This window comes from Oryctolagus cuniculus, chromosome 5 (genome assembly GCF_051225735.1).
Source record: "Oryctolagus cuniculus isolate XC-2025 breed Fujian yellow rabbit chromosome 5, ASM5122573v1, whole genome shotgun sequence".
Taxonomy (NCBI): domain Eukaryota; kingdom Metazoa; phylum Chordata; class Mammalia; order Lagomorpha; family Leporidae; genus Oryctolagus; species Oryctolagus cuniculus.
This window is the reverse complement of record NC_142871.1, coordinates 54079359-54102928: the sequence shown is the minus strand read 5'-3', so window position 1 is coordinate 54102928 and position 23570 is coordinate 54079359. Positions and strand designations below refer to the sequence as shown.

The 23570-nt window shown below is 38.5% G+C and overlaps 1 protein-coding gene across 1 annotated transcript in view; it reads left to right on the top strand.

The window, feature by feature from the left end:
* LOC138849860 (amine sulfotransferase-like) overlaps positions 1-23570 on the top strand; it is a 90159-nt gene that overhangs the window by 11298 nt on the left and 55291 nt on the right. The window contains exon 3 of the mRNA XM_070074918.2: positions 17627-17777. Within this exon, the coding sequence (XP_069931019.2) occupies positions 17627-17777 (151 nt within the window). The remainder of the gene's footprint in view (positions 1-17626; positions 17778-23570) is intronic.

The window sequence follows — 23570 nt, the reverse complement described above, 5'->3', positions numbered from 1 at the left end:
TGGTGCAGCAGGTGGTGCCTTAATCCACTTCACCACGGACTTCATCTGGGTTGCCCATGTGGCTGCAAGGGCCCAAGGACTTGGGCCATCTTCTTTAGCTTTCCCAGGCACATTAGCAGGGAGCTGGATGAGAAGTGGGGCATCTGGGGCTTGAACCACTGGCCATATAGGCTGCTGGCTGGCACCACAGGTGGTAACTTAACCCTTTGTGCATAATGCCGGCCCTGGTGAGAACTGTTCGTACAGCTTCTATGGAAAACAGTATGGAGATTGTTAAAAATTTAGAAATAGGCTTGCCATTTGACTCAACAATTCAAAATACTGGGACAAAAATACATGAACAAAATACACAAACACATTCTAGCAAGGAAATAGTTGCACCAATGTGTTTATAGCAGCACTGTTCACAATGGGCAAAATGTGTAATCACCAAGGTATGCTTTTCTTTATCCAGATGAATGGATAAAGAAAGTGTGGGGTTGGTGTTGTGGCCAAGCATGTTAAGGTGCTAACTGCAGAGCCAGTATCCCATATAGACCCCTGTTTGGGTCCTGGCTGCTTCACTTCCAATCCAGCTCCCTACTAATGTGCCTAGGAAAGCAGCTGAAGATGACGTAAGTGCTTGCATCCCTGCACCCACATGGGAGACCAGGAAAAAGCTCCTGGTTTCTGGCTTCAGACTGGCCAAGCCCCAGCTCTTTGGCCATTTGGGGAGTGAACCAGTGGGTAGCAGACCTCTCTCACTCTGTCTTACCCTCTCTCTTTGTAACTCTGCTTTTTAAATAAATAAATCTATTTAAAAAAAGAAAATGTGATATTGTGTGTGTATGCATTATATATATATAAATAAACACAATGGAGTATTATTTAGTTTTAAAAAAGAATGAGATTCTATAATTTGCATCAAAATGGTTGCAACTGGAGGAAATCCTGTTGAGTTCAGTAAGTCAGACACATAAAGACAAATTCCTCATGTTTTCCTTTTTATGTGGGAACTAAAATTAAAAAAAATCAAAATACAAGAACAAAAATAAGAAATGCCTCTGTGTCTCAGTTTCTTTCAAATATATTGTTTTGTCAAACTTGGTTTTCAATCATTGTCAGTCAAGTACATACCAATATGGTTTCAATGATATGTGACTATCTTGAAGTTTACTGTGTATGGGTGATGTTGATGTCTTCTCATTTTATTGTGGTTTATGGAATGTATGTGCGTACCTGCTGAGCTATGCTGGTTTTGTTTTTTGTTTGTTGAACTCTTTATTTAGTGGAATATTAAGCCTTTGATAATAATGTACAATGAAAATATGTTATCTCAAAATTTCATAAAAATTTTAGAAAGATTTCTTTAAAAACAATATTTATTCACTTTTAATCTCTTATGAAATATGATCCACAAGTATATTCTCTGTCAAATGTATTGTCTTTGCATTGTGATTGATGTACAAAATGTTTTAATTTATAGAGCTCCTCTTATATATATTTTTTGCAATATCAATGTCATATAAACTGTTGCCAACTCCAATTTTTTCAAGTAGCTCCCTTATGATTTTTCTAACTTTTTAGATTCAAAATTAAAATATAGTAAATAACTTAATTATCCCTAAAGGGAAACTTGTCTAAAGATTGAATAAATGCTCTTAAACAAATGGCAACCATAGCAGCTGACGCTGCTAGCAGCAGCTTGAATGGTGGGTCCTCCATTTTAGCCCTCACTCCCTGCTCGTCCTGTCCTCTGCTCTTGCACTTTCAGGGCCAGATTCTGTGTTTCTGTCTCTACTTCAAACCTTGCTCCCACTCTTGAATCTAAAACTTTGGAAAAATTCAGAGCATACAACTATAATAGCTCCTTTGTTTCTTTCATTATTTATTTCTTCCCAAAGAAAACTTTTATTTACGGAGTACAAATTTCATGCATTTCGTGAGTACAACTTTAGGAATATAGTGATTCTTCCCACCATACTCACCCTCCCACATAAACTTCTACCCCTCCTCTCCCTTCCTCTCCCATTCCTAGTTCCACTCTGCACTAAGATCCATTTTCAATTAATTTTATACAGAGAAGTCCAACTCTATACTAAATAAAGTGTTCAACAATTTGCACACACACACACACACACACACAAAACCTGTTCCTCAACAGTCCAGACAAGAGCTGTTCAAAGTCATTTCATCTTGAAGCTAATTTTAATTGTTTTCCTATCAAAGAGAAACTTACAGGGAAAACAGATTAATCATCAACTATGTCTTTTGGATTCACTAAATTAAGCTTTAACAAAAGACTTTCCAGATCCTGTACAAGACACAGTGGTTTTGTAAAACGAATTGACTAAATCATTAGGGTTTCTTTCTTTTTTTAACCTAGGTTTCTAGTTTTTTTAAAAAAATTTGTTTAAGTGTACAGATTTCATATATACAGATTTGGGAACCTAGTGATACTTTCTGCCCTAACCGCCCTCTAGCCTTTACTTCCCCATTTCCTCTCTTATTTCCATTCTTATTTTTGACAAAGATCTATTTTCAGTTTACTTTTCACCCATAAGATTAACCCTAAACTAAGCAAAGAGTTTAACAAATAGTATGAAGAAAAAACACTCAACAGTCAAGACAAAGGCCGTAAACAATCATTGAATCTTAAAATGTAAATTTCAGTCCTACACAATCCTTTTTAGGTACTCTATTAGTTATCACATCCGAGAAAACATATGGTATTCATATTTTTAAAGATTTATTTAATTTATTTGAAATACAGAGTTACAGAGAGAGGAGGAGCCAAATAGAGAGAGGGAGAGAGTGAGAGAGAGAGAGAGAAGTATTCCATTGATGCTTCATTCCCCAGATGTGAGTGAGAGAGAGAGAGAGAGAGAGAGAGAGGTATTCCATCGATGCTTCACTCCCAGATAACCACAAAGGCCAGAACTGAGCTGATCTGAAGCCAGGAGCCAGGAGCCAGGAGCTTCCTCCTGGTCTTCCATGCAGGAGCAGAGGCCTAAGGACTTGGGCCATTTTCTACTGCTTTCCTAGTATTTATCTTTTTGGGACTGGCTTATTCCACTAAGTTTAACAATATCCAGTTACATCCATTTTGTTGCAGAATACAAAGTTTCTTTTTCTTTCTTTCTTTTTTTTTTTTTTTTACTTTTGAGTAGTAGGTAGTAGTGCATAATATAAATATACCATGATTTCTTTATCCTGTAGTCAGTTGATGTACACCTGGGTTGATTCTATATCTTAGTTATTGTGAATTGAGCTACTATAAACATGGGAGTTCAGGTTACTCTTTCATATGCAGATTTCATTTTGTTTTGGTAAACTTCTAGGAGTGGGATGGTTGGGTAATATCATAAATCCTTATTCAAGTTTCTTTCTTATCTGCATTCTGTTTTGCACAGTGGCTGTACTGATTTACATTCCCACCAAGAGTGGATTAGGGTTCCTTTGTCCCCACTTCCTCACCAGAGTTTGTTTATTGATTTCTGTATGAGTACAATTCTAATCCTAGTGAAGGGAAAACCTCATTGTGGTTCTGATTTGCATTTCCTCATGGGGAGTGATCCTGAGCATTTTTTCATGGGTCTGTTGATCCTTTGAGTTTTCTCTCTTAAAAAATGCCTGTTCAAGTCCTTTGCCCATTTCTTAACTGGATTATTTTGCTGTTGTGGAGTTTCTTGAGCTCTTTATAGATTCTGGATGTTAAACCTTTATCAGTTTCATAGCTTGAAAATATTTTCTACCATTCTGTTGGTAGCTTCTTCACTTTACTGAGTGTTTCTTTTGTAGTGCAGAGGGTTCTCAACTTGCTGTAATCCCATTTGTTGATTTTGGCTCTGATTGCCTGTGCTTCTGGGGTCTTCTTGAAGAGTCTTTGTGCATATGGCAATGTCTTGCAGAATTTCCCCAATGTTCTCTAATGATTTGATGGTATCATATCCTAGATTTAGGTCCTTGATTCATTTTGTGTGAATTATTGTGTAATGTGTAAGGCGGGGTCTTGGTAAATACTTTTGCATGCAGAGATCCAGTTTTCTTAACAGCATTTGTTGAAGAGATTGTCCTTGCAACAAGAATTGATTTTAGCTTCTTTGTCAAATATTAGCTGGTTTTAGATGCATGGAATGCTTTCTAGAGTTTCTATTCTGTTCCTTTGCTCTACATGTATTTTTTTTCTTTTTTTCTTTTCTTTTCTTTTTTTTTTTTTTTGCCAGCACCAGTCAGTTTTCATTATAACTGTCCTGTAGCATGTCTTCAAATCTGGTATTGTGATGGCTCTGTCTTTGTTTTTGTTGTATTAGATTGCTTTAGCTATCTGGGAGTCTATTGTGTTTCCTTATGAATTTTAGTATCTTGTGTTCTACACTTGATCTTAGCCAAAAAGTTGAGATTGAAAGTGTCTTTGTTTCTAGTTCTGAAAAGAATTTCATTGGTATTGATTGGAATCACATTTTTTATGATTTCAGGAGCCAAGCTATTCACACTTATACCTCGACGTCCATTTGTAAAAGTCAAGCAAGTACATGGAACATGGTGATCAAAAAAGAAATAAAACAAAACAAACCTGAAATTCAAAACCCCATAAATCCTGCAATGATATAGAACAAAGTGTGGAGCTACCACTGACCGACACAGATTGACTGTTTCTTTCAATCAAAAAGTATAATTTGATTTGTTCTTTGTAAACTAACTAAGAAATAGAATTCTGTCTTTTTTAGGCATTTGAAATCGTGAAAGTATGGACTTGACTCAGGAACAAAGAGATCCATCAGAGATAAATGGAATAAACATTTATAAATTTTAAAGCAGTAATTATTTCTTATAATATCTTTTTAAAGGTTTCCAACCTCTTGGGTAACTACATTCAGTTAGTTATATTAAATTAAATTATATGTTAAAAATTCATGAAATATTTATGTTTGTTCTAAATAAGACAATATTCAATATTAAGTATTATCCATAAATTCAAATACATTTAATTTTGGCTTCTTAAATTTTGCAAATAGACAAAATATATTCAGATGTCTTCATGAATATGTCATGAAGAAACAGGTGCTTGTAAAAATAATAAAATATATATTCATAAAATATTGCTGTATGAAACATAGATAAATATGCTGTGCTTATGTCTCCATTCGGAATTTATGAATTACCTTGTTTAATTCTCAGATAATTAAAAGGTTGTTTCAAAATGTGTGCAAAAAGAATAAAAATAATAAATCAATAAATGATAGAAAAATATAAAGCTCTCTTTCTCACTGCTACTCTATCATTCTGATTTATATGTGCCATGAGGAATGATGTCACTAACATGTCAGATGTGAGAATGTGGAAAAACAGAAAATGATTGGATATTTAAAACATCCTTGAGTTGAGTACTCAAGCCTCATGATAGCCTGTTCTGGATTTTATTTAATAAACAGTACATGTTCTTATGGTTTAAATAAATTCAAGTTCAGTGTTTCTGAGTATTGGATTCTTCCTAACAATGCACGTGTTTCATTTAATTGATCATGTTATACTTCTTTAAGGTTAATAGAGACAAGGTTTAGGTTTCTCAAGAAATGCTTCTCATCTTGATTATCATTAAATTTAGGGTATGCTTTCTCATTCTTCAGCATAAAGTTTAGGCATTCTCTCCTTTTATATTCTCATATAGGAGAAAGCACAAGGGCTTGACCCTAAGAAGTTACTTCTGCTTTAAAGTCATCAAGAAACATAGGGGTTTATTAGTTCTTTTTTCATTAGAGCCAACGAAAAGAAATAAGCTCATAGTAACAACTAAAGAACCTCATCATCCTAAAATGGAAAAGATGATCAATATTTATCCAAATTCATTTCTTAGTGACTCATTCAATGTCTGCCTAGAATATGAAATAGCTTTGGATAAATATAAGTTCCTTGCATGTTTGTTGTGAAATGACAGACGTATCTAAGTTTAATTTCCTCAGAAAAGATCCAAGTTAGGCTCAGAGAGTCCTTCCTGTACTTGTTTCATTGTTGGCCACTGTCTGGATCCAATCTTTAATGTGGAAGCTGACAGGCCAGCATTGCGGCTCAGTGGGTTGAGCTGTATACTGGTAAGATAGCATTCTAAATTGGCACCAGCTTGAGTCCAGGCTACGTCACTTTCCCTTTTTGCCAATGGGCTGGGAAAAGTGTGTAGAACATGGTCCAAGTGCAGGGGCTTCTACACACATCTGGGAGAATCAGATGGAGTTCCTGGTTCCTGGCTTTGGCTTGGCCCAAGCGCAGCTGTTGTGGCCATTTGGGGAGTGAACCAGCAGATGGACAGATGGAAAGTCTGTGTGTGTGTGTTTCTGTGTGTGTGCTTGTCTTTGTCTCTGTCTTTGTTTATGTCTCTCTCTCTAACTGACTTTCAAATAAATAAAAAATAGTTAAAGAAATGTGGGAGATGAGTTGATGGATGCAGAGTGCTCATTAGGGTCTCCTTTTCCCTGATGGATGCTGCATGTCATCGGAAAGAGAAAAATGAAGCCCTGCATCTATTCTAATCCTAGCTTTTGTTGCAAAGTTTCCCCAAAAACTCATACTGAGCAATTATACCTGGTGAGCTAGGTCATTGTTGAGCATACATGGTTTGTGACAAATGATAGTGATGTACCCATTATCAGGTCCACTCAGTACATTAATATTTGTGGATGTAATCTTCCAGTGTTGCCTAGAGGAGACTATGATGTTACATTTCCACCTCTTATCACAGCTGTGATAAAGTTTCAGTGAAACTCATTGCTATGAAACTCTAAGGAGATCTTTCATATCCCATCAAGTTTTGCAGGTAACAGATAGTTACTTGTTCCGTAGCAAGCATATTGTACCTTCCAGGTCATCAGCACTGGTTCCTGAAAGGTTACCACTGGTGACATGAGGGAACTGGAGGTTTTCAGAGGTTCAAGAACATGAGAACTTGAAAAACATTGTTCACATGCAAAAGTAGCTTTATTTCTTCTTCTCTCTGTCTTTCACTTTTCTGTTTTTCTTCCCTCTACTTCCTGAATTTTTTAAAATACTTTTTATCCATTTTTGAATAAGGTGCTAATATATTGTTGTTAATTTTCCCCTCTGGTTCTACTAAATTAATATAACTTACTCATTCTAGGTCCTCTTTTATTTATTTGCTTATTAAATTCCAATACCCTCCTTTCCTTAAATTATAAGTCCCACCATAGGTAAGGCTTTTGTGGAAGCTGACTTTTGTCAGGATAACTGCCTGCTCCATGCTCTGGTTTTCCACGTCAATAACAGGTAGTATTCAGGCATGGACTGGCCCGGCCAGGTTTTTTCTGATGGCTAACCTCTGCATAAAGCAGCTGTCAGCTGGGCCTGCCACCTATCCTTTCATTGCTCCTTCTGCCTAACTATTTCTTCTTCCTCTTAGTTTCTACTAAAATAGACCATGGAGGCAGCTTTTAGGACATCAACCAAGGGGGTGCTGGTACCCCTCATAGTTTTGAAGCTTCGTTTTAATATTAGGGTTAGCCTGACCTAGAAATCTACCCTTTGGCACCAAGTTCTCTATCGTGAGTGAGGATCTATGTCCCTTCTTTTTGATGCCTTTCCTCTCATTTGCCTGGACTCCCACTTTTGATTTATAATCTGGTCTGCTTGGGCCTAGAAGGCAGATATACCCTCTTCTCCTGTTTTCCCCTTTATTTCAAGCTGGTGTGTGTGCTGCAGCTTGTGCAAATTTTCTGCCAGGGACACCTTTCTGGGCCTATTGCAATACCCCCAGCCCAGGGATTTTTAAATCTGAGCTGGGAACACTAGGGACCTGGAGGGGCCAGGGAGCACTGTCATGGAATCTGCCATACTCATTTCTCAGTAAAGATCCACCAGTCAGGCACCAGAGATGAGGAAAAGAGACCCCCAGTATGTAGAGCAACACAAAACACAAGCTCTTTAGAGTTGCCTTTTTCCTTTATTTTTTTTTGTTCTAGACAAGATTCAAGCTATGTCTATCACAAAGCCAAGAAGGAGGTGCTGATTCGAAGCCAGGAGCCAGGATCTTCATCAGGGTCTCCCACATGGGTGCAGGGGCCCAAGCACTTGGGCCATCTTCTACTGCCTTCTCAGGCCATAGCAAAGAGCTGAATGGGAAGTGGGGCAATCCGGGACTCATACTGGCACCCATATGAGATGCTGGCACTGCAGGCTGGGGCTTTAACCCAATGTGTCACAATGCCCATCCACATTTAGGCTTTTAATTTACTAATTGTGGCATCAATCAGTTCAATCCCTCTCTGTATGCATTACTGCTGTTGAGTTAATATTTTTCCAGGAAATAGCAGCTCTAAAGGCTTTCAGTTGACTTTTATCATCATTGTATCCTCCTTTTACAGTCCAAGGAATAAATGTGGGGATTTTGTCAGTTGCTACATATGTGTATTCTAATTATGTACTCAGGAACTTGAGAAATTATCACAGAATTGGTTGCAAGGCATGTCAGACCTTTGGGATATGAATCTGAACTAAACCATGATTGATCACCTGGCATCCATAAGTCCCTATGTTAACTGTAGGAACACAGTTGCATTTTTGCTTACTAAATCAATAGAAGTTCGGTAGTTCCTACAGGTCTAATTATTTCTTTCCTTAATGCAAAGTTATCCTGACAAAAAGCAGTATTTCCATTTAGGAAGGCTGGAAAAAGATTATCACTATAAATTTTTGGTAGTGATTCAAGATACTTCCCAAAGGGGATTCAGACGCCTGTGCTTCAAGGGATAAGAATCTTAAAGTGGCTCAAGACAGGAAATTTGTTGTCTAAACAATTAATATCGATAAAAATAACTCACACGTATATACTATACTTTTTCTGGCATTAATTTTTTAAAAACTCAAATACTATGGTGCATTGCCTTATGCTTCACACTTTTAGAAGTGAAAGGCAGAGAAACAGAGAAAGACAGAAGAAGAGAGAAAGAGATCATCCATCTGTTTGTTCTCTTCCAAAATGGCTGTGACTGTAGGGGATGGGCTAGGCCAAAGGCAAGAGTCAGAAATTCTATCCAGTTCTCCCACATATTCTATCCAGTTCTCCCACATAGGAGCAGGAATCTTATTACTTGAGAAATCTTCACCTGCTTTCCCATGTGAATGAGCAGCAAGCTGGGTCAGAAGCAGAGCAATGGGACTCAAAGTTGTGCTTCAGTACGGATTTGGCATCACAGGAAGCAGCCTAATCCCCTGCACCACAATGCCCACCTGCTTAACAATTTTGACCTCAGCATCAGAGGCCTAATGATACTTCAGTGAATTGCTATGTCTAGAAGCAGAGAGGACTGATGGGTTGGGTCTTCAGGAGAATCAGAATTGCCTTGAATGGTGAATCATACAATAGAGTCATCAATGTCTCCTCTGGTTATGCAAGATCAATCTTCTTGGATAAAATGGAAAGACTGATACTACTGATACTGGGTTTGTAGATACTGATACCATTGGGAGTAAGGAAGTGATATCTGCTGGGGTTTTGGAGGTCACCATTGCTTGAAGTAGGAAAACAGCTTCCAATGCAAAGAGAATCATCAGAATTTAGAACCTTCATGGTCTTTCATCAAGGTCTTTCTATGCCTCCCTACCCAACTTACTGAGTCCCATTCTTTCCCACTAAGTGTCCTCCACTCCACATGAGGCTTGGAATTCAGTTTGTGCTATAATTCAGCCAATAAGAAGAATGTATTGGACAAAATATTCACCCATTTCTTTCCTGCAGCTACAGGAAACAAGCGTATCCTTTGGGCATACTTAGAAGGTCATAGGATATTTATGCAATGTTGTAAGCTGGGAATTTGAATCCATGAGTTAACTAATCCTTTACTTTCACCGCTTTTTATTAAAATATTTTATTTATCTGAAAGACAGAGTTACAGAGAAAGAGGTAGAGTCAGAGAGAGAGAGAGAGAGAGAGAGTGAGGTCTTCCATTCCGTTGTTTCAGCCCCCAAATGACCACAATGGTCAGAGCTGAGCTTATCTGAAGCCAGGAGCCAGGAGCTTCTTCTGGATTTCCCACGAGGACACAGGGCCTCAAGGACTTGGGTAATCCTCCACTTCTTTCCTAGACCACAGCAGAGAGCTGGATCAGAAGAGGAGCAGCTGGGACTTGAACCGGTGCCCATATGTTATTATCAAAGTAGCTGTAATCTACTCTATTGAAACCAACCTTTGTGTCTTGTCCTCCTGATTGTTCTAATTCTAATTTGTAATTGTTCAAATTTCTTGTATTACAACTTCAGGGAGGTCATTTTAAAATACCATCATATGTAACACATGGACCCAACATGGTTTATTTTTATAGTGAATCGAGTTCTTCTTGTCCAAAACAGGTATTATCATATTTAAATAACTGTAGGTATATAAGTTGAACATTCAGCCATGATTCTATTACTCTATCATTTATTTTTCAAAATAATAAAATTTTAATTTCTTTTTTTAACTTTTATTTAATGAATATAAATTTTCAAAGTACAGAATATGGATTACAATGGCTTCCCCCCCATAACGTCCCTCCCACCTGCAACCCTCCCCTTATCCACTCCCTCTCCCCTTCCATTCGCATCAAGATTCATTTTCGTTTCTATTTATATACAGAAGATCAGTTTAGCATACATTAAGCAAAGATTTCAACAGTTTGCTCCCACACAGAAACATAAATCGAAAAATACTGTTTGAGTACTAGTTATAGCATTAAATCTCAATGTACAGCACACTAAGGACAAAGATCCTACATGAGGAGTAAGTGCACAATGACTCCTGTTGTTGACTTAACAAATTGGCACTCTTGTTTATGGCATCAGTAATCACCCTTGGCTCTTGTCATGAGATGCCAAGGCAATGGAAGCCCCCTGAGTTCACCAACTCTGATCATATTTAGACAAGGCCATGGTCAAAATGGAAGTTCTTTCCTCCCTTCAGAGAAAGGTACCTCCTTCTTTGATGACCCGTTCTTTCCACTGGGATCTCACTCGCGGAGATCTTTCATTTAGGGTTTTTTTTTTTTTTGCCAGAGTGTCTTGGCTTTCCATGCCTGAAATACTCTCATGGGCATTTCAGCCAGATCCGCATACCTTAAGGGCTGATTATGAGGCTAGAGTGCTGTTAGGACATTTGCCATTCTATGGGTCGGCTGTGTATCCACCTTCCCATGTTGGATGATTCTCTTCCTTTTTGATTCTATCAGCTAGTATTTGCAAACACTATTCCTGTTTATGTGATCCCTTTGGTTCTTAGTCTTATCATTACGATCAATTGTGAACAGAAATTGATCACTGGGACTAGTGAGATGGCATTGGTACATGCCACCTCGATGGGATTGAATTGGAATCCCCTGGTATGTTTCTAACTCTACCGTTTGAGGCAAGTCAGCTTGAGCATGTCCCGAACTGCACATCTCTTCCCTCTATTATTCCCACTCTTATATTAACAGCAATCACTTTTCAGTTAAGTTTCAGCACTTAAGAAGAATTGTGTATTGATTACAGTATTCAACCAAAAGTATAGGTAGAACAAACAAAAAAATACTAAGAGGGATAACATATTAAGCTGCTCATCACCAGTCAGGGTGAGGGCTGATCAAGTCACCGTTTCTCATAGTGTTCATTTCACTTTAACAGGTTTCCTTTTTGGTGCTCAGTTAGTTGTCACCTATCAAGGAGAACAAGTGGTATTTGTCCCTTTGGGATTGGCTTATTTCACTCAACATAATGTTTTCCAAATTCTTAACAGGGATCACTTTTCAGTTAAAATTTAAACACCTAAGAACAATTGTGTGTTAATTACAGAGTTCAACCAATGGTACTAGAACAAAAAAAATACTAAAATGGATAAAGTATTACATTGTGCATCAACCTTCAGGACAAGAGCTGATCAAGTCACTGTTTCTCACAGTGTCCATTTCACTTCAAAAAGTTTCCCCTTTGGTGCTCAGTTAGTTGTCGCCGATCAGGGAGAACATATGATATTTGTCCCTTTGGGACTGGCTTAATTCACTCAGCATGATGTTTTCCAAATTCCTCCATCTTGTTGCAAATGACTGGGTTTCATTGGTTTTGACTGCTGTATAGTATTCGATAGAGTACATGTCCCATAATTTCTTTATCCAGTCTACTGTTGATGGGCATTTGGGTTGGTTCCAGGTCTTAACTATTGTGAATTGAGCTGCCATAACCATTAATGTGCAGATAGCTTTTTTCTTTGCCAATTTAATTTCCTTTGGGTAAATTCCAAGGAGTAGGATGGCTGGGTTGAATGGTAGGGTTATCTTCAGGTTTCTGAGGAATCTCCAGACTGACTTCCATAGTGGCTTGACCAGTTTGCATTCCCACCAACAGTGGGTTAGTGTCCCTTTTTCCCCACATCCTCGCCAGCATCTATTGTTGGTAGATTTCTGAATGTGAGCCATTCTAACCGGGGTGAGGTGAAACCTCATTGTGGTTTTGATTTGCATTTCCCTGATTGCTAGTGATCTTGAACATTTTTTCATGTTTGTGTTGGCCCTTTGGATTTCCTCTTTTGAAAAATGTCTATTGAGGTCCTTGGCCCATCTCTTAAGAGGGTTGTTTGTTTTGATCTTGTGGAGTTTCTTGATTTCTTTGTAGATTCTCGTATTAACCCTTTATCAGTTGCATAGTTTGCAAATATTTTTTCCCATTCTGTCGGTTGTCTCTTCACTCTCCTGACTGTTTCTTTTGCAGTACAGAAACTTCTCAATTTGATGCAATCCCAATAGTTGATTTTGGCTTTGACTGCCTGTGCTTCTGGGGTGTTTTCCAAGAAGTCATTGTGGTACCTATATCTTGCAGGGTTTTTCCAGTGCTCTCTAACAATTTGATGGTGTCAGGTCGTAGATTTAAGTCTTTAATCCGTGTTGAGTGAATTTTTTGTAAGGTGAAAGGTAGGGGTCTTGCTTCATGCTTCTGCACGTGGAAATCCAGTTTTCCCAGCACCATTTATTGAATAGAGTGTCATTACTCCAGGGATTGGTTTTGGATCCTTGATCAAATATGAGTTGGCTGTAGATGCTTGGATTGATTTCTGGTGTTTCAATGCTGTTCCATTGGTCTATCCATCTGTTTCTGTACCAGTACCATGCTGTTTTGATTACAACTGCCCTGTAGTATATCCTGAAATCTGGTATTGTGATGCCTCTGGCTTTGTTTTTGTTGTACAAGATTGCTTTAGCTATTCGAGGTCTCTTGTGCCTCCATTTGAATTTCAGCATCATTTTTTCTAGATCTGAGAAGAATGTCTTTGGTATCCTGATTGGAATTGCATTGAATCTATAAATTGCTTTTGGGAGAATGGACATTTTGATGATGTTGATTCTTCCGATCCATGAGCATGGAAGATTTTTCCATTTTTTGGTATCCTCTTCTATTTCTTTCTTTAAGGTTTTGTAATTCTCATCGTAGAGATCTTTGACGTCCTTGGTTAAGTTTATTCCAAGGTATTTGATTGTTTTTGTAGCTATTGTGAATGGGACTGATCTTAGAAGTTCTTCCTCAGCCATGGCATTGCCTGTGTATACAAAGGCTCTTGATTTTTGTGCATTGATTTTATACCCTGCTACTTTGCCAAATCTTCTATGAGTTCCAATAGTCTCTTAGTAGAGTTCTTTGGGTCCCTTAAATAAAGAATCATATCATCTGCAAAGAGGGATAGTTTGAGTTCTTCCTTCCCAATTTGTATCCCTTTAATTTCTTTTTCTTGCCTAATAGCTCTGGCTAGAACTTCCAGAACTATATTGAATAGCAGTGGTGAGAGTGGGCATCCCTGTCTGGTACCAGATCTCAGTGGAAATGCTTCCAGCTTTTCCCCATTCAATAGGATGTTGGCTGTGGGTTTTTCATAGATTGCTTTGATTGTATTGAGGAATGTTCCTTCCAAACCCAGTTTGCTTAGAGTTTTCATCATGAAAAGGTGTTGTATTTTATCAAATACTTTCTCTGCATCAATTGAGATAATTATATGGTTTTTCTTTTGCAGTCTGTTAATGTGGTGCATCACATTGATTGTTTTACACACATTAAACCATCCCTGCATACCAGGGATAAATCCCACTTGGTCTGGGTGGATGACCTTTCTGATGTGTTGTTGCATTCTATTGGCCAGAATTTTATTGAGGATTTTCGCATCTATGTTCATCAGGGATATTGGTCTGTAATTCTCTTTCAATGCTGCATCTTTTTCCGGCTTAGGAATTAAGGTGATGCTGGCTTCATAGAAAGAATTTGGGAGGATTCCCTCTTCTTCGATTGTTCTGAATAGTTTGAGAAGAATTGGAGTTAGTTCTTCTTTAAATGTCTGGTAGAATTCAGCAGTGAATCCATCTGGTCCTGGGCTTTTCTTTGTTGGGAGGGCCTTTATTACTGATTCAATTTCTGTCTCAGTTATGGGTCTGTTTAAGTTTTCGATGTCTTCCTGGTTCAATTTAGGTAGGTTGCATGTGTCCAGGAATCTATCTATTTCTGATAGGTTTCCCTGTTTGCTGGCATACAAGTCCTTGTGGTAATTTCTGATGATTCTTTTTATTTTGTGGTGTCTGTTGTTACGTTTCCTTTTTCATCTCTGATTTTATTGATTTGGATCTTTTCTTTTTTTAGTTAGTTGGGCCAATGGGGTGTCAATTTTGTTTATTTTTTCAAAAAACCAGCTCCTCGTTTGGCTGATTTTTTGGAATGTTTTTCTTGATTCAATCCTGTTGATTTCTTCTCTGATTTTAATTATTTCTCTTCTCCTACTAGATTTGGGTCTGGTTTGCTGTAGGTTTTTAGATCCTTGAGGTGAATTGAAAGCTCATCTATTTGGTGCCTTTACAATTTCTTGATGTAGGCACCTATTGATATAAACTTTCCTCTTAACATTGCTTTTGCTACGTCCCATAAGTTTTGGTATGTTGTGCTGTTATCCTCATTTACTTCCAGAAAATTTTTCTGTCTTAGTACCTGGGCTATATCTCACCATTCCCTCCTAGCTTGTAGGGTTTCTGATGAGAAGTCAGCTGTGAGTCTGATTGGAGATCCTCTGAGAGTAATCTGACGTTTCTCTCTTGCACATTTTAGGATCTTTTCTTTATGTTTCACTGTGGTAAGTTTAATTACAACGTGTCGTGGTGAGGATCTCTTTTGGTCATGTTTATTAGGGGTTCTGTGAGCTTCCTGTACTAGGATGTCTCTGTCCTTCTCCAAACCTGGGAAATTTTCTGCTAATATCTCACTAAAAAGGCCTTCTAATCCTTTCTCCCTCTCCATGCCTTCAGGAACTCCTAGAACCCGAATGTTGGGTTTTTTAATAGTATCCTGAAGATTCCTGACAATATGTTTTAGATTTCTAATTTCCTCTTCTTTTTTTTGGTTTGACTGTATGTTTTCCTGTTCTCTGTCTTCTAAGTCTGATATTCTCTCTTCTGCTTCACCCATTCTGTTTGTAAGGCTCTCTAATGTGTTTTTCATTTGATCTATTGAATTCTTCACTTCATTATGATTTCTCATCACTATCACTGTTTCCTGTTGTACTAGTTGTGTCGTTTCATTTTGATTCCTCCTTAGTATTTCATTTTCACAAGAGAGATTTTCTATCTTATCCATTAAGGATTTCTATACTTCAAGAATTTGTTTTTGAGAACTTGTTAATGTTCTTATCAATTTTTTGAGATCTGCTTCTTGCATTTCTTCGATCTCATCATCTTCATAATCTTGAATTGGGGTGTCTTTTTCCTTTGGGGACGTCATGGTGACTTCCTTGTTTTTATTACCTCAGTTTTTGCGTTTGTTATTTGGCATATTGGAGATATTTGGTTTCTTCACTGTGGTGCTTTTTCTTGTCATACTATGACTCTAGATTAAGTGGACTGTCTGTTTTTGATGGAGCCTTAGAGGCTTGAGATGGGTGTGGCCTGAGAGCTCTGTTTGGTGTGCCAAAGGTGACACTCCCAGGTTAGGTGCAGTAGATATCTCTCTCTCTCTCTCTTTTTCTTTTTTTGATTCAAAGGGAGAGTAATTCCACACAGCTGAACGAAATTGGAAGTAGTTAGCAGGCAAATGATATACCCACAGGAGCCAGAGATCGGATGCTCCTTCCCAAGGACCACACAGGGAATCTGTTCAGCCCTCAGAGTGGGCTCAAATTGTCCTTCAGTCTCCCACTGGGTTGCCAAAGTTTAGGAATTGTAGCGTCTCTGGAGAGTACTCACGTGAATTCCGTGAGTTCTCTCCCCCACCGTCTCTTTTTTCACAGTCTCAGTTCAGTAGCACCACAAATTTACTAGGTCCTAATCTGTTAATTTGCCCTGCCTAGAGTCAGGTTTTTCTGCTAGGCTCAGGGCTGGTGCAGACCTGAGGTCGCTCTGCTTATGACATATGTCCAAGATGGCGCCTGCTCTTTGTCTTGCTCGCCCTTGAGAGGTGAGCGGAGAGAGAGAAACCCGTGTCCGTACCAGTCACTTTTTTTTTTCTCTCTCTCTCTCTCTTGTAGTTAGCCTGGTGAACTTTTCCCCCCTGGTGTTCGTTCCCTCTAGTCTCCTCTTTCGACTTGCCTGCCGGTGTCTCGGGCTATTGAGGTTCGGCTCACCTCGCGTTCCAGCGCTGGTGTGTTGAGTCTGCCGCTGGTGTCCCGAACTGTGGGCTCCCACGCTCTCCACGCAGGTCCACTGTGAATCACGCGTTCTGGAAGAGTTTCTTCTGCTGTTTCTTCCCCTACTCTTCCTTGAACCTGCAGTATCTGCACTTTTATTAAACTGTCTCTCCGCGGACTATCAATGTGCTCCCTTCCTATTCCGCCATCTTGCCTCCTCCCCAAAATTTTAATTTCTAAAAGACATACATGAAATATTGTAAAGGATCTTGTTGGAATTTTGTTAAGTATTGTTTTACATTTCTTTTTTTGGGGGGCGGGGGTGGAATCTTCTACCTGCTGTGGCCAAACAACTGAGGCTGGGCCAGGCCAAAGTCAGATTCCAGGAGTTTCTTCTGAGTCTACCACCTAGGTTTAGGGGATCAAGGACTTGGGCCATTTTTTGCTGTTTCCCCAGGCACATTAACAGGGAGCTGGGTAGGGAGTGGAGCAGCTGGGGCTTGAACTAGTGCCCATACTGAAATGCCAGCATTGCCGTTGAAGACTTATCTACTATGCCGCAGTGCTGGCTCCATTGTTTTATAAGTCAAAAGTACTTTAAATTTTTTTCATTTATATAAAGGGAACAAATTTCATGTATTTCACATATACAGTTTTAAAGGCATAAAGATACTTTCCACCCTACTCTCCCTTTATTCCTCCCTCCTGCCTAGTTCCTTAGTTTTTTTTTAAATTTTCTTTCTTTTTAAAAGATTTTTATCTATTCATTTGGGAGGTACAGTTACAGACAGAGAAATGGAGAGACAGAGAGGACAATTTTTATTAGCTTCCTCTTCTTTAATAGGTGATATTAATGATGCAACATTAAATTACTGTGATGTTTAAAGACTTTTGAAATTGTGGCATGGTTGGAATAGCAAAGAAGTTGGTATACATATAATAGGATTTGATATGATATTTAAACTTATTGAGCACTTAACAAGTGTTAGTAACTGTTATAAAAATCTTAAGAAATTATAGAGACATTTATGTGTCTTTTACTTGTAGGTGAAAATTGTAGACAATACTGATTCATATTTATGGAATTTTAAAGACTATAATTTTCAGTGTATGGCAGTAAATACGGACTTCATAAAAAATCTAGATGATTTTGCAATTAGGGATGATGATGTCTTCATCATAACATATCCCAAATCTGGTAAGTTTATAAGAGATAGCTGATCAGATAACTGTCTTTATTGGTTTTGTAAAGCATGTGTGCTAAGGTTTTCTTCCAGACACCAACAGCAACCCATTCTCATTTAAGATCACAAAAAAGTTAAACTCAAATAGCTGTAATTAAGTCCTTATGTAATGCATATATTGTAATTTCTGATTGCAAATACGTAGAAATCAAATAATTACCCAAGGGCAGTTACTCTTTAAATGTGGACCTCTTCACATGGTCTGAAACAAAATGAAAGAAATATATACTCAAAACACCACCTTGATTTTGTTTCCTAGAGTGCTTTTCAATTAACTCTAGTTACTTTGTGCTTCTCCATAATATCAAAATAACTTTCAACTAATATAAACTAAAATCTTATACTTTGAAAAACATTATTTATTTATTTTTTGACAGTAAGAGTGGACAGCGAGAGAGAGAGAGACAGAGAGAAAGGTCTTCCTTTGCTGTTGTTTCACTCTCAATGGCCGCCGTGGCCGGCGTGCTGCGGTCGGCGCACCGTACTGATTAGATGGCAGGAGCCAGGTGCTCCACCTGGTCTCCCATGGGGTAGAGGGCCCAAGCACTTGGGCCATCCTCCACTGCACTCCCTGGCCACAGCAGAGAGCTGGCCTGGAAGAGGGGCAACCGAGACAGAATCCGGTGCCCCAACCAGGACTAGAACCTGGTGTGCCAGCACCGCTAGGTGGAGGAATAGCCTATTGAGCTGAGGTGCCCGCCTGAAAAACATTATTTTCAAATTGTGCCTTTAACAATAGGAGTTGGATGCTGCCAAAGAAGATATGTTGTACAATTGTGATTTAACGCTATAACTAGTACTCATACAGTATTTTTCACTTTCTGTTTCTATGTGGGTGCAAACTGTTGAAATCTTTACTCAATATATACTAAACTGATCTTCGGTATATAAAGAGAATTGAAAATGAATCTTGATGTGAGTTGAAGGGGAGAGGGAGTGGGAAAGGGGAGGGTTGTGTGTGGGGGGGAAGTTATGGGGGAAGGAAGGCATTGTATTCTATATGCTGTACTTTGGAAATGTATGTTCATTAAATAAATGTTAAAAAAAAAAAAAAGAAAAGAAGATATGTTGTAGGCCAGCTCCGTGGCTCAATAGGCTAATCCTCCACCTTGCGGCGCTAGCACACTGGGTTCTAGTCCCGGTTGGGGTGCCGGATTCTGTCCCTGTTGCCCCTCTTCCAGGCCAGCTCTTTGCTGTGGCCCGGGAGTGTAGTGGAGGATGGCCCAAGTGCTTGGGCCATGCACCCCATGGGAGACCAGGAGGAGCACCTGGCTCCTGCCTTCGAATCAGCGTGGTGTGCCGGCCACAGTGGTGGCCATTGGAGGGTGAACCAATTGCAAAAGGAAGACTTTTCTCTCTATTTCTCTCTCTCACAATCCACTCTGCCTGTCAAAAAAAAAAAAAAAAAAAAGAAGATATGTTGTACAGAGTAATTAATGTTTCTCTCAAAGATTCACTGGAGTTTAAGGAAATATGATAAAAATACTATTCTTGATTTTCATAAAAATTTTTCCCCTTTGTTTTAATCTTGACTTTGAAATTGATGACCTTGTTAACTTTTCTCAAATTAGTAACTCATTACCTTATTTCTGGATTCATCCATCATGTGAAACTTTGCCTAGTAGATGATACAGCAAAAATGGAAATAGATTTTTCTTCAGTTTTCTTTCTTTTTTTAACTTTTATTTAGTAAATATTAATTTCCAAAGTACAGTTTATGGATTAGAATGGCTTCCCCCCATAACTTCCCTCCCACTCGCACCCCTTCCATCTCACGCTCCCTCTCCCATTCCATTCACATCAAGATTCATTTTCAATTCTCTTTATATACAGAAGATCGATTCAGTATATATTAAGTAAAGATTTCATCACGTTGCACCCACACAGAAACACAGAGTGTAAAATACTGTTTCAGTACTAGTTGTAGCATTACTTCACATTGGACAACACATTAAGGACAGATCCCACATGAGGAGGAAGTACACAGTGACTCCTGTTGTTGACTTAACAATTGGAAACTCTTGTTTATGGTGTCAGAAATCTCCCTAGGCTCTAGTCATGAGTTGCCAAGGCTATGGATGCCTTTTGAGTTCGATCGTATTCAGTCTTCGATCTTATTCCAACAGGGTCATACAAAGTGGAATTCTCTCCTCCCTTCAGAGAAAGGTACCTCCTTCTTTGATGGCCCCGTTCTTTCCACTGGGATCTCACTCACAGAGATCTTTCATTTAGGTCTTCTTTTTTTTTTCTCCCAGAGTTTCTTGTCTTTCCATGCCTAAAGTACTCTCATGGGCTCTCCATCCAAATCCGAATGCCTTAAGGACTGATTCTGAGCCAGAGTGCTGTTTAGGGCATCTGTCATTCTATGAGACTGCTGTGCATCCAGCTTCCCATGTTGGATCATTCTCTCCCTTTTCGATTCTATCAGTTAGTATTAGCAGACACTAGTCTTGTTTGTATGATCCCTTTGACTCTTAGACCTATCAGTGTGATCAATTGTAAACTGAAGTTGATCACTTGGACTAGCGAGATGGCATTGGTATATGCTACCTTGATAGGATTGTATTGGAATCCCCTGGCACGTTTCTAACTCCACCATTTGGGGCAAGTCTGATTGAGCATGTGCCAAACTGTACATCTCCTCCCTCTCTTATTCCCACTCTTATATTTAACCAGGATCACTTTCCAGTTAAAATTTAAACACCTAAGAATAATTGTGTGTTAATTACTGAGTTCAACCAATAGTACTAGAAGAAAAAAATACTAAAATGGATACTGTTAAATTGTACATAAACAGTCAGGACAAGGGCTGCTCAAGTCACTGTTTCTCATAGTGTCCCTTTCACTTCAATAGGTTTCCTCTTTGGTGCTCAGTTAGTTGTCGCCAATCAGGGAGAACATATGATATTTGTCCCTTTGGGACTGGCTTAATTCACTCAGCATGATGTTTTCCATATTCCTCCATTTTGTTGCAAATGACTGGGTTTCATTGTTTTTGACTGCTGTCTAGTATTCTATAGAGTACATGTCCCATAATGTCTTTATCCAGTCCACTCTTCATGGGCATTTAATTGATTCCAGGTCTTAGCTATTGTGAATTGAGCTGCAATAAATATTAAGCTGCAGACAGCTCTTTTATTTGCCTCTTTAATTTACCTTGGGTAAATTCCATAGAATGAAATGGCGGGGTTTGTATGGTAAGGTTATATATTCAGGTTTCTGAGGAATCTGTAAATTGACTTCCGTAGTGGTTTAATGAGTTTGCATTCCCACCAACAGTGGGTTAGTGTCCCTTTTTCCCCACATCCTCGCCAGCTGCTGTTGTTGGTAGATTTCTGAATGTGAGCCATTCTAACCGGGGTGAGGTGAAACTGTATTGTGGTTTTGATTTGCATTTCCCTGATTGCTAGTGATCTTGAGCATTTTTTCATGTTTGTGTTGGCCCTTTGGGTTTCCTCTTTTGAAAAATGTCTATTGAGGTCCTTGGCCCATGTCTTAAGTGGGTTGTTTGTTTTGTTGTTGTGCAGTTTCTTGATTTCTTTGTAGATTCAGGTTATCAACCCTTTATCTGTTGCATAGTTTGCAAATATTTTTTTCCCATTCTGTCAGTTGCCTCTTCACTTTCTTGACTGTGTCTTTTGCAGTACAGATACTTCTCAATTTGATGCAATGCCAAATGTTAATTTTGGCTTTGACTGCCTGTGCTTCTGGGGTCTTTTCCAAGGAGTATTTGCCAGTACCTATATCTTGCAGGGTTTTTCCAATGCTCTCTAATAATTTGATGGTGTTGGGTCATAGATTTAAGTCTTTAATCTATGTTGAGTGAATTTTTGTGTAAGGTGAAAGGTAGGGGTCTTGCTTCATGCTTCTGCACGTGGAAATAAAATTTTTCCAGCTCCATTTATTGAATAGGCTGTCCTTACTCCACGGATTGGTTTTAGATCCTTGATCAAATATAAGTTGGCTGTAGATGTTTGGATTGATTTCTGGTGTTTCAATGCTGTTCCATTGGTCTATCCATCAGTTTCTGTACCAGTACCATGCTGTTTTGATTACAACTGCCCTGTAGTACATCCTGAAATCTGGTATTGTGATGCCTCTGGCTTTGTTTTTGTTGTACAAGATTGCTTTAGCTATTCGAGGTCTCCTGTGTCTCCATATGAATTTCAGCATCATTTTTTTCCAGATCTGAGAAAAGGGTCTTCTGTATCCTGATTGGTATTCCATTGAGTGTATAAATTGCTTTTGGGAGTATTGACATTTTGATGGTATTGATTCTTCCAATCCATGAGCATGGAAGATTTTTCCATTTCTTGGTATCCTCTTCTATTTCTTTCTTTAAGGTTTTTTAATTTTCATCGTAGAGATCTTTAACGTCCTTGGTTAAGTTTATTCCAAGGTATTTGATTGTTTTTGTAGCTATTGTGAATGGGATTGATCTTAGAAGTTCTTCCTCAGCCATGGCATTGCCTGTGTATACAAAGGCTCTTGATTTTTGTGCATTGATTTTATACCCTGCTACTTTGCCAAATCTTCTATGAGTTCCAATAGTCTCTTAGTAGAGTTCTTTGGGTCCCTTAAATAAAGAATCATATCATCTGTAAAGAGGGATAGTTTGAGTTCTTCCTTCCCAATTTGTATCATTTAAATCTACTGTCTCCTTGTTGATCTTCTATCCTGTTGATCTGTCTGTTTCTGAGAGTGGAGTATTGAAGTCCTCCAGTACTATTGTATTGGGGTCTAAGTCTCCCTTTAAGTCTCTTAACAAATGTTTTACATAAACCAGTGCCCTGTAATTAGGTGCATATATATTGATAATCGTTATATCTTCCTGTTGAATTGATCCCTTAATCATTATATAGTGCCCTTCTTTGTCACTCCTAACAGTTTTTGTGGTAAACTTTAAGTTGTCTGATATTAAGATGGCTACACCCACTCTTTTTTCATTTCTGTTGGCCTGGTATGTCTTTTTCCAGCCTTTCACTTTCAGTCTGTATGTATCTTTGTTTGGAAAGATGTGTTTCTTGTAAGCAGCAAATAGAAGGGTTTTTTTCCTTAAGCCAATCAGCGAATCTGTGTCTTTTAACAGGACAGTTCAGGCTATTAACTTTCAGTGTGACTATTGATAAGTAATAAATTTGCCCTACCATTTTCCAAAGATATTTTCTTTTTTTTTAACTTTTACTTAATGAATATAAATTTCCAAAGTATGGCATATGGATTATAATGGCTTCCCCCCCATAACGTCCCTCCCACCCGCAACCCTCCCCTTTTCCACTCCCTCTCCCCTTCCATTCACATCAAGATTCATTTTTGATTCTCTTCATACACAGAAGATCAGCTTAGTATACATTAAGTAAGGATTTCAAGAGTTTGCTCCCACACAGAAACATAAAGTGAAAAATAATAGATGATTTTTTAAATGATGATGAAATCAGATCAGACCTATTGTCATGTTTAATCCCAGTGAGAGTCAAGTTGGGAATTGATAATTTCTTTTTTTTTTTTGTTTTACAGAAGATCAATTTAGTATACATTAAGTAAAGATTTCGACAGTTTGCACCCACATAGAAACACAAAGTGAAATATACTGTTTGAGTACTCGTTATAGCATTAAATCTCAATGTACAGCACATTTAGGACAGAGATCCTACATGAGGAGTAAGAGCACGGTGACTCCTGTTGTTGACTTTACAAATTGACACTCCTGTTTATGGCATCAGTAATCTCCCTATGCTCCAGTCATG